The sequence below is a fragment of the Poecilia reticulata genome, linkage group LG6 (genome assembly GCF_000633615.1).
Source record: "Poecilia reticulata strain Guanapo linkage group LG6, Guppy_female_1.0+MT, whole genome shotgun sequence".
Taxonomy (NCBI): Eukaryota; Metazoa; Chordata; class Actinopteri; order Cyprinodontiformes; family Poeciliidae; genus Poecilia; species Poecilia reticulata.
The window spans coordinates 18,351,030-18,363,266 of NC_024336.1; the positions used below are offsets into that span (position 1 = coordinate 18,351,030).

General features: G+C 39.0%; 1 protein-coding gene across 1 annotated transcript in view; it reads left to right on the forward strand.

Annotated features, from left to right (window-relative positions):
- btbd11b (BTB (POZ) domain containing 11b) overlaps positions 1-12,237 on the forward strand; it is a 95,542-nt gene that overhangs the window by 71,473 nt on the left and 11,832 nt on the right. Inside the window, exons 4-6 of the mRNA XM_017305166.1 lie at positions 6,587-6,791; positions 11,467-11,619; positions 11,850-12,015. Coding sequence (XP_017160655.1) covers positions 6,587-6,791; positions 11,467-11,619; positions 11,850-12,015 — 524 coding nt within the window. The remainder of the gene's footprint in view (positions 1-6,586; positions 6,792-11,466; positions 11,620-11,849; positions 12,016-12,237) is intronic.

Genomic DNA, 12,237 nt, shown 5'->3' on the forward strand with positions numbered 1-12,237 from the left:
GGTGTGCGCGCGTGTGTGTGTGTTTTTTTTAATTTTTTTTAATAAATTTCACATCTTTCACAAAGAGTTTGTCATGTACAATACTTTAAACGGACCAGCACACTACAGCTTATTCTAGTTACTTCCAATTCTTTCCAAAAGCCATTCATGACATCTAAAAATTCTGGGTCTGGACCAAAAGTCACCCTGACCTGGAGGGAGCAGTGTGGCAGCAAATAAAGTAAAAATAAATTGTTTTTGCTCCCTTGAAAACAATAGACTATATTATATTTAGAGGATCATAAATTTTGTCCACTCTGCCAGTTTTATACTGAAATGCTTATTTGGAAGGGATGACAAACTACCGTACAATTATTTTTCTAATAAAGGCTAAATAGTGTTTTATATCATAGAGGCCTAAGCCCAGCCTGTTTTAATGGATAGGAATTAGAGTGAGTTGCATTGGCAGTGGCAGCCATTATAATGAATCACAAGCATTCATTAAAATGAATGAGTTTGGCTTATACATTCGACAAGTCCTCCAAACATAAATTGAATATCTGTCGCCTTACAATGTACCCATTGTTCAAAGAATAATTGGCATCACAATCCTTTCTGGCAATGTTTATGCAGTATGAATCAATTAGCATAAGATTTATGAGTTACATTTAGATTATAGTAGAATGTTTGTGCATCATTTTAAAAATCTAAAGTTACAGATTATTATTTACTAAACTATGCTGACGCCACTCAGAACAAGAGGAAAGTTTCTTCCTTCCCGTTCTGCTTTGAGGGAAAGTCTTTATAACACTGTAATAAACCCAGAGTTGCAATCTGTGCTGCAAACAATTTAATGCACAGATGTTCCAGTTTGAAATAATAAACTGTAATCTCTGAATCAGAGTGCTCTTGAGACGTTTTCTCAGAGCTAGCATGCAACTCTGCGTGTTGTTTCAGGAAACTTGACTGAAAAGTTAAAAATCCGACGCTCGAGCTTCGAAGGAACAGACCGCCTCATGAATAAGATACAAGCAATCAGGTTGTGGGGTCTCTTTCTATAAACGACTGGGAAAATATTCCCTGTGTATGCAGGGTAAACATTTATCATGACAATAAACAGGGAGCCAATTCCTCTCTGTGTGTTTTTTTCCTCGGGATGGAGAGGCAGCCGCAACAGGGTAAATTGCCAGTCCTATTTATTGATGAGGTCAAACCGAGATCCGTTCTGTTGATTTGGCTCTGCAAACGCAAAGTGCGCCTACGGAGCTGCTGATGGATGACACCACCACTTAGACAAATTTGCTGTCACACAGATCAAGTGGGGACAAAATGAATAATTGAGAAAAAGAATAATAACAAGAATGTAATATACCAACGGAGGAGACGGGGTTAAGCTTGATCTTCTACAGTCTTCTGCGCTGGCATTTAGGCTCAGTTTAATTTCCTTTTGCTTTTTTTTCCCCGCCTGTGTATTTTTCTCATTTTCACTTCAGCTGAAATGCCACATTAGCATATTTTAAAATGGTAGCCACGCAAATTGTGCAAATTTGTCATTAACACTCGAGCTAAACTGCATCTGATATTGTTGTACATTATTAGTTAATTTGCACAAACCTAATAAGCAAAGGTAGATGTTTTATTTTTATTTTCTCATTAATAAAAATCTATATGCAAGGCTCATACAAGTTTAATAAAATATGATGATACTGAAGGTTTTTTTTTTTTATTATTTTGCATGTTGAGATTCTGAATGGACCATATTTATTCAGTGGTAATAAAACAGATATTTTATTATATTTTTAAATAATCTTCTTTTAGTTATGAAAGAATAGACATCAAATAATTGCCACCCCTTTTGGACTAAATTACTTAAGCGAGACGTGTAGCCATCTACCAGACATTGGTCTTACGGATGTTTCCTTCACTCCTCACTTTCAAATCCGTTCCTGCTTTATCTTTAATTTTTGACATTTTATTTGAGCTTTAATTTTGAATTTTCTTAGAAACTTTGAGGTAGATGATTTCATATTTGTTAGGTTCTGTGTTTTGAGTTTGAGTTTCTTTCTGTCTAGTCCCATTTTCCCCTGTGAGTCTCTGTGTTGTCTTGATTGTTCCCAGGTGTGTCTAGTTTCCCTGGTTACCCTCTGTGTATTTATACCCACCTGTTGTCTTTGTTCCTTGTCGGGTGTGTCATCTGTGTTTCTGGATTCATCATTAAACATCTACTAATGTCAGCCTGGGCCTACAAGTGTCTTCCTCACCAACAATACCACATCATGACAATATTTTTTTCCTCAGACACCGTTTCACACACAGTAGAAACTGTGATGGATTTATATCGAGGTGAGCTAAGTCGCACTGTTCACTAGTTCAGTCTTTTTCCAATGTGAGTGCAAAGCATTTTCACACCAAAAGTAAGAAAAAGAAAAACCTGCTTTAGGTCCTGTGATGAAATTTTAGGAGTTTCTGGAGACTTCATATAGCATTTTGCGATCTGCGCTCGGGGTGATGTTGGACTGCAACATCACCCCGATGACTCTTCTGAATGTTTTCTACTTGCATCTCCAAATTCTTCAATTTTCAACCTGCAGTTGGTTTTTCTAACAGGACAATGTCCATACAAACTGCTTTTCTAACAGATAAATTGGACATCGGCTTGTTTAAAACGAATGGGCAGTGCCTAGGAGAACCGGGACCTATCACAGGAAACCAGCTATTGTAAATCACAATTTCTGTCGAAAGGGGTGAGAAAGTGTAAATATGCTTCTGAGTCTGTATGTATATATTTGACCCTTTGTGGTTTAGAGGACATCCAGGTCAAATTCAGTCACCGTCGACAAGAGAAAAGGTAAAAAATAAATAAATGGATTTCCTGATTGTTATTGCTGGAATAGCAATAAAATACTTTTTATTCTTCAGTCGTTTTTACTTACAGACACAACTGGGAAATAAAAGTGGCAGTAAAATGAGTAATTTTAAAACAATGTAATTTTAATACCATGTATTTATCAGAGTTTCTATCCTGAAAAGTTTAATGCATTATCTCTATCGCCACTGTGTGCTTTGAGCACTTAATAAGGCTCCTTAACATTCCTAACATTGTTATCTTTTAGTGGATGTTGACTCACAGCTTGTTTTTGGCCATTTGCTAAAATTGATTCCTCTGCCTCCAGTAGACTAATCCAGCAGTTTTTGCTTTTCTTTTTTTTTTTCTCTGGTCTAAAGGGACAAAAAAGGAGACTTTTTCTTATTTTTTTATTAGCGTCTCCCCAAGGAGCTGCTAATGGCCATCAGTTCTCTCTGTAGTGGCTTTTAAAAGATAATTTCACCGCGGAAGCAGTAATATGCTAAAACCACAGGTAAAGGAAAACATCAGAGGCCGATAGGAAGATGAAAATTTTAATCAATTTCGGCCCTCTGGTTCAAAATGTTCGTTTTTTTTTTTCTTATTTCAAGAAGATGAGTTTGACCTGTAATTATGATATAGCACTTTGATTTTAGTGAGAAGAATCAGCAAAGGTTACAAAAGTTGATGTGATTGGCCATTAAATTTACACCACTGTTCAGTGTCTTTGTGACACTGAACAAAGATGCTGTATTTTTAAGAGATAATTTCCAGGTAACAGAGGAGCAATCCCTGGAGTAAACGTTGCAGATATTTTTGTTCTCACAAGTAAAGCCTCTATTACCGCCCTCCTCCCCCCCCTGCATCCTAACCCCAGTTGTATTTGTGTTAAAAACTTGAAGGCTGCGGTAAAAGTGAGAAAAAAGACATGAAAAACACCAGAGACCCCCGGCTGAAGAATGATGAAAACTGGATGCTGCGATTCGAGTCCCGTTGCTGGCAGGAAGGACGTTTGTATTCTTGCTCCTACCGCACATCTTTAAAGTGATGTGAAGTGGAAACAAACAAAGCAGATATGTTTAACTGTAAACACACACAAAAGAATCTGTTTATTTTGAGGTTAGAATTAAATAAAAAAAATAAAATATATATATATATTTTTTGCAGAAACAAGCAGCAGGAGGAATGGCTCTGCATCTTGTTGAGGCGGGATAGCCGCAGGCGCCCATTAGCCGTAATCATGGCTGCATGGCGGCAAATAATTGAAACAGAATCTGTGACCATTTCAGCAGCTGCACAGTGCAGGGACCAACCATTAATCAACACATAAAGAGAAAGCCTGGTTGATATCTGCTCATTTCACTGCAGAGGAAGGAACTTATTAGCTCCATTGCATTTTAAAGAAAACTTGTAGGTATCCAAAGATCATTCACTCTTTGTGTCAAACACTTTTCCATCAATCTCTAAAGTGAGACATTGTTTTTTGAGTTTGTGTGTAGCTGCAGCTTTGCAGTTCTGACCTTGAAGGAGCCATTATTTAGTGTTTAGTGTTGCTTTTAGAGAATTTCTTTTGTTGTTATTGAAAAGGCACCAACAAAAGGCAACTGGAATCAAGACATCAGCTACCTGATCTTCTTCTCCTCATGGTGAATTAATAACATTTTAGAGACTTTGAAAATCTATTGATGATTTATATTTTTGATCTGAAAGATGTACAAATTATTCAGAGGTATTCACACGCCTTTAAACTTTCCACGTTCTCTTTTTAAAACAACAAACTTCTGTGTGTTTTATGTGGTAGACCAACACAAACCATTTTCCTTTGGCAAACAAATGAATGCATAAATTTGATTTGAAAAAGAAAATCTGAAAAACGTGCTCTGCATTGGTATTTTATTCCCCCCCCCTCCTCGGTCATTACTCAATATTCATTATTCAAGTACAGCTGCCAGTCGCTTAGCTTATGTTTGTAACTTTTGCAAGTTTTGCATTCTTTTTGCAAATTAGTTGGACAGAAAACATCCAGGAATATTAATTAATTAATTGCCACAAATTCACTCAGCTCAAGTTTGGACCTTGACTGGAACTTACTAAAACTGGAATATGTTTTTAATCTAAACCTTTCCATTGAGCAGTTAAGCCCAATGTATTTATTTAATTTTATTAAACCTATAAGTTTGTTAATTATCATAACCAGGCAATTTGCTTTATTACATCAAAAGGTAGTAAAGCAATTGATGGGTATTGTGGCTAGCTACAATTAGCTTTCATTCAACTTTAGCTTTCATCTTGCCAGATTACGACTAGTACAGAATAAATGGAGTTCAATACAAATCACTGACACACTTTATATTTCTATCTTTAAAAAAAAATAAAATAAAATAAAATATATATATATTGTTAACTTTCACTTCACATGTATGTGCTTATTTGTACTGACCCATGACAAAAAAAAATATTAGACAAAAACTGGATAAAGTGTGGATGAATGAATATTTTTGCAATGCATTGTATTTTTATATATTTTTTAAACCGAACTAAAATCCTAACAGCGTCCTGACATTTTTGAACAGTCCCAGCTCCTCTACCTGTAAAACAAACTCCACAGACCGGCATAAATAAGGAATGACAAGCAGCTGAGTCACCAGATCTCACAGAGCTTCGTTACTCGCTGTAAAATTAAGACAGAGATGAAGCAAGGAGCTTACTCTTTTTTTCATGGGAAGCGCCTGTCTCTGTTCCGCTGTCTGCAGCTCACTGCATCGCAGGCTGATATCCAGCACGTTCCTCTATCAGCACAGCAGCAGTCTTCCCAAAGGACGGCTGAGAGATTGACTTCATTGCATGAATGCGCCTCCCTCATTCAGGCATCCTTTTCACACTTGCCTCACACATTGTCGAGGCTAAATGGAGTCTTGGCACGCTATAAAGGGTGCAATTTTTAATGCTGAACAAACCGCTTTGTCTTTTGAAATTACCGTTTTGTCCAGACTCCTTTGTACAGGCGCAGACCTGTGTCTTGTGTCAGAGCGTCCTGAGTGATTCATCACAGCACGTGTTTTTCTAATATATATATTTACCTTCTGTGCTTCTGAATGTTATTACATTTCCTCGTGCTGAGGGTCCGGACAGGAAGGTGAAGCAACGGAAACCTGACTGGATTCGGTGAAATGGGATTTGAATTTACGCTGTAATAATACAGGACATATTCAATACGACTCAATAACTGAGGTGCCACAGTCATCATGTTTTCATGAAAGGAATGGTCTGCGTGTGAAAGAATCCTTTAATTCGTTCCTCTCCTTCTGATGAACTTCGCTTGCTGCAGAATGACGTATCAATCTCGAATTTAGTAGTAGCAAAACTGTGCTGAACTGAGCTTTTAACATCAAGTGTTAATTTTTAAAGTTGAATATAAGCTTTGCAGATTATGCTGGAGATTCACCTTAGAATAACCCCTGTTTATCTTTAAGTGTTTTCCTTTTATGGGGTGCCATGGCGGCTGTAATAGTTCTCCAAATGTCTTCTGTACATTACAAAAGAAAAGGATAAATGTTGTCTTTTTCCCACACTGTGAAATGTGGAAACTCAATTTTCCCTGAGGTCTTAGAAGGTCAGGCGAAATGAACAAATTCTATTCATAATGTTTTTTTAAAGGCCGTGTTTCTCAATGCCTATTTTATCCGTCTTATCTAATGATTGTGCTCATAAATCCCTTTCTCACTGCTCTCCTGTTTACCTGTGTTTTGTTTTTTTGCACAGGCGACCTGGTATCCAGAGCCATGCACCACCTTCAGCCGCTGTACATGAAGAATCACAGCAACGGGACGCCGCTTCACCACAAGAGCTGCATGATTCACTGGGCACCCGAAGCCATCTACACACTGTGCTACTTTATGCACTGCCCTCACATGGAGTGGGAAAACCCCAATGTTGAGCCGTCAAAGGTTACCTTACAAATAGAGAGGTGAGACACAAACTTGACTAAATGCAGGTATTCTTTTCAAAACTGAAAGGTTACAGAGTAAAATAAAGGGAAAAAAAGAGATTGAATTTTTCAGTATTTGTGCAACTGCCTCAAACCAAAATGGATTTTGAAACCTTTCCACATTACTGCATTGCAACCACAAACTTACATTTATTTTATTAGAAAACTATGTGATAGATACATTGTAGCTCATACTTTTAATTAAAAAAAAAACCCCAACACAACTCCAAATTATTTAAACATGTTCTATTTGTAAAGAGTGGCAAAGTCTTATTAAAATGTTCAAACATTCAGATCGTCTGTTTTCAAATGCTAATATGGTTGCAAAGCGTATCTATCCATGCAGCAACCTTGTCTGCTTATACAGTTTTACTTAATAAAAATCTGACTAAATCTTCAGAATCAAAGTTATTTCCACATTTTTCAGTTATATAACATTTTAAAATCTGGTGGATTTTAGAAGATTCTTACTTTAGACCAAAGTAAAAAAAAAAAACTACTACTACTACTAATAACAATAATAAAAAAACACTTGTCTTTATTTCATTTTTTTCTTCACTGAAGTGTACTGAAGTTGCACCGTGACTTTTTATGACGTAAAGGATTGAGCTGAATGCAGGACAGTCCTATTAGAAAACCTGTTAGAGGATGCAAAACAGATTGATAAGGGTCAGAGTCTTAGCTTCTAGCAAGTCTCCAATGCTAAACAAATTGACCGAGCTGATCAAACTTAGATTAAAGCGTATTTGTATGCTCTTATCCAGGCCCAATTCTACTGGAGAACCTGTGGCAAGAATTTATCCAGTCTGGCTGAACTTGTGCTGTTTTGCAAAGAAGCACAGGTTAAAGCTACCCACTAAAACATGGTTCTGAAGACAGGGTAGCAAAATAAAACCATACCTTCTAAATGTTAAAAAAAGAGAAAACATATGATTTTTTAATATAATTCACATTATGTTCAATACATCAAATGAATCACATTCATTTGATGTAATCAAATGAATTTTATTTACTACTTATGTGTTTGTATTGCACACTCTGCAATTAAAACCATTGTTGCTCCACCGGCTTTCTGATAAGGCTGTTAAAATGCAGGTACATCTGCTTTGATTTCTATTGCTTTAAAATGAACCAGTGTTGGATTCTTAGGAACTATTGTCCCAAGGCAATTATCTAAAAGAGAGAAACGAACAAACCCAAAATATGTGATGTTGTTAAACTCAGACCATAAATAATATAGCATTGATTAGTTTTCAGGCTGCAAAAGACAGCTAAAAAAAACTGGTTTACAGGCACCAAGATACAAATATAAGTTGTGAAAGATGACTTTGTTTTTAATGAAGCAAAAATCCTTAAAAGCAGCATCACAGAACAAGCCAAAAAAAAAAAAAGGAAAGCAGAAGTGTCTGGTATTGATTATTCCTTTCGAGACTTTCACCTTGCCATCCTCTTAGGGGAAGTCAAAAATATTGCTTTTTTACTGTTCACTGCATCAACAATAAAGAGACACTTTATGAAACCTGTGACGAAGGGTTGAAATTCCCTGCAGACGTCCAAGATTTAGTCTCTCGTCTGTCCTTTTTACCCCATATTACAGGCGCAGCTCCATCAGAGCTGGAGAGATCATTGTGCTGCAATTGTACACCTCTGCAGACGTGTCTCTTTATTGCGTTTCTGGTCCTCTGAGCTTAACTCTTAAATGGCACACCAAGGGTTTTGATCGGGACCTAGGCTTTATAAAAGTACACTGTCACTGTGCTGGGCAGAAAAAAGAGCACTCTGGGTTAGTATTGGGCTTGTCGGAGTAACTGAACCTTTGGGAGTCGTTTTTTGTTTAAATGACATCAGGATTAGGTCAGGATTTCATTGGTGTTAATTCGCACCTCATTCCTCGTGTGGGAAATGGACAAAAAGAGTTCTTATATATCTAAGAGTTTGAACACGTGAAGCAATTTTTTTGCTGATTTTATGAGGTGTTTCTTTTTGCTCCCTTCACACACTTTGTGCTCATAGTTTCCTGAACCTCTGCTGATGGTTTCCCTCAGTTAAAAGCAGAACCGACAGCTGAGCCTGAATACTCCTCCTCCTCCGGGGCTTGAATTCAGATTTTTTTCACCTGCAATGGAGCGGTTTATCAGCTAATGCGAATCCCAGGTGTCCAGCCTATGTGTGGATTGACTCGGTTTGCTGCCTTTCCGTACATTGAATTCAACCCTTTGGAGCATGATGTTAGAGAATAAAACACGTTTCCACAAGACATCTCTTGTTCTTATTGCTGAGAAAGCAAGACCTCAGGTTATTTAGTCCTTTGGTTTTGTTCATCTTTCTGTCGATTGTCCTCTTTCTTAATCAAGTTTGAGTCACAAGGTGCATTAGCTTTGTGAGGAAAACCCAGATATTCCTCTCCCCAACCACACTCTTCAGCACATTCTGGATGATCCCACAGTGTTCCACGACAAAAGGGACATACATGCATATATAAAGTCCCACCTGCGTATTCTGATCTTCCCAGGAGTCTCCGTCAAGTTGGACCTGGCTAGAAAGCCTCCACAAGTAGACACCCAGGAGGCCTCCTGATTAGATGCCTGTGGCAACTCAAGAGGCTCCTATTGATGCAGAGAAGCAGTAGTTCGACTCCAAGCTGCCCTCGGATGCCCCCCGGCTCTTTCTCTACCATGGCAGTCCTCACCAGTACCGCAGACGAAGCACCAGTCTGTCTTCCATCATCATTTGTGAACAAAACAGAGAGTTACTTCAACTCCTCCACCGTACACATACATAAACTTTACTCTGTACATTCCCTGCCTTTCGATGAGGCTGCTTTAAGAAAGTGTGTGAAACCAGAAAAGGTCACACAGCCTTTAAAAAGACACTCCTTTTGAAGTTTGTAAATGAAAGGAGTTTGCTGCTCTTAGCTTATCTTGCTCTTGATTAGCTCAGAGATGAGGAGCTAATTTTACTGACAGCTTAACGCTGAGTGCGTATTAAAGAGAGTTCAGGCATTAATTCACCCACAGTGAAGTAATATACCAGTCAATAAATCCCAGAGGAGGGGACCCAAGTTTCCCATTTAGTCAAGAGGATCTATAAGAAAGAAGATGACCACTGATGTGATGAGATGCATACACTTAAATGTATAAACCATGCAAAAAAAATAACATAATTGGTGTTTTAAGACTTTTCCTTGAACAAATTGTGCTTTTTTTTTGCATAGTTACACATACAACAGATAATGACTAGCCTGGTAAAAAAAATAAAAATAACAGCCTCTTGTTCTATGCTTTGCTTTGTACAGACGGTCTGGAGCCTTGGCCGTTGAGAAACACTTGATGGAGGCGTGAACTCTGTTGAGGTTTTAAATTTTACCAGGTTGGTAACATTTGGCAGCAGTGCATGTAGTGCACCAGCTCAATGGAGCTCACCGGAAATTGCGTGCACTGTGAACAACCCCGGAGGAGAGTGAGGCCACGACGTCTTTGCCAGAATGTCTTACGCATTCATCTTGTTCCAACTTTAATTGCTCAACATTTGGAAGTGTGACCGACATGGACCGACTGGCTTCGTCCACCTCTTTCACTGCCATGGCCAAACTACAACTACAGGCAGGCTTTCCGAAGAAGATTTCCATCTTCTTCGGTTAATCATCACAAGAGCTTTTCAGAAGCAGGCAGGAAGCCAAAATAAGGATAGTCATTTTCTTCACTTTTATAGTTAATACATCATGCCCATTAGGAGAACAAACCCTCAGGAGTGAATGTTGGACAGTTTCTATTACGACTGGCATTTAAGAACTGGGTTTTCTTATTTATAAAAGCCACTATATGCATTGTTAAGACAAACTTTACACCTTCACTTGCTGCCTTTCCAGTTGAGAAGCATTCACCGGTGACCTTGTTCAGCATTCGTATATTTTGGCTGTTTATTTAAAACCAAAAGGTCGAGATGATTTGGAATAAATCTGAGGGTTATTTGGGTTTTGGGGCCACAGAGACTTTGCCTTATCCAGCCCAGACTGTGGTTTTCTTCTGTGCTGCAGTCTGGCTTTAAATGTCTGCCACACTCTGTCAAGCTTTTCAGCGAAAGCCCTTATGTCTGGATGAACTGTGTGATGGATTTCTCCCGCTCCTGTGCGAGTGCCACTGTATGCTTAAGAAAATATCACTGCACCTTCAGTTTACCTCCAGCAGGCACTGGGATCTCATAAATAATGTATGTTAACACGCAGCAACTCCATGCATCATGTTTGCAAAGAGCCCCATAAAAGTGATAAGGAAAGAAATGATCATGTGTGATGGATGGCTTCCCATGAATGTTATTGTTTCAAGATGTATTTCAGTGCCATAGAGAGACAGTCTCTCTATGGCACTCTTAAGTATATATTTGATTCAGCGTAGATGTTTCTTTTAATTGCAAAAATATTTATGTTACATGGTGACATCTGAGTTATATTTGCTCATATCCAGCATACCTCCGGTTTCTGCAGAGAGTTCATCCTCTCCTCAAGCATCCACTGCACCGGGCAAAATATCTCATGCAAAAATTCTGTGTGAGGCAGATTTTCCTAGTCAAAGCTGAGGTACAAATAGTTCTCAGTCTGACTGAAGTTCAGTAAGTCCGTGATGTTCAGAATATGTGCTTCTATCTCCCCCTACAGGCCGTTCATGGTGCTGCCCCCTCTCATGGAGTGGGTGCGAGTGGCCGTGGTCCACACTGAGCACAGGCGGAGCCTCTCGGTGGACAGCGACGATGTTCGGCAGGCCGCCAGGCTGCTTCTGCCCGGAGTGGACTGTGAGCCACGTCAGCTCCGGTAGGGCAGAGAAAAGCATCCCTGCCTTCAGGCTTCAGAGTGTGTGTTGCAAATAACCCCGCAATCTAACCGCTTCTTATACAATTGTAATTTCCCCCTTTTCATTTTGAAGGTAAAAAGAAAAAAAGAAATGTCATTGGGTGTTTTGGGGCAAAATGTCACATTTAAGGAGACAGTAGTCACCCCTAAGCTTGTGCTAATAATCTGTGTGGGTGTGCTTTGCCCTTCAGAACGGATGATTGCTTCTGTGCCTCAAGGAAACTAGATGCTGCCTCTGCTGAGGCAAAGTTCCTGCAGGACTTGGGCTTCCGTATGCTCAGCTGTGGACGCACAGACCTGGTAAAGCAGGCCGTCAACCTGCTCGGGCCAGATGGAATCAACAGCATGAATGAGCAGGTTAGGAACACAGTCAACATATTTAATAATGCATAGCCTAGTGTATCTGCACCTAAATGCACACACACACACACACACACACACACACACACACACACACACACACACACACACACACACACACACAGCCTGTGGAAGGACATGTTTTGTTGGCTTTGTAAACTGCGGCTGCCTCACCCTGTGAGAAAAAAGCAGCAGCACGTATTAAATCTTCTTCTGGCT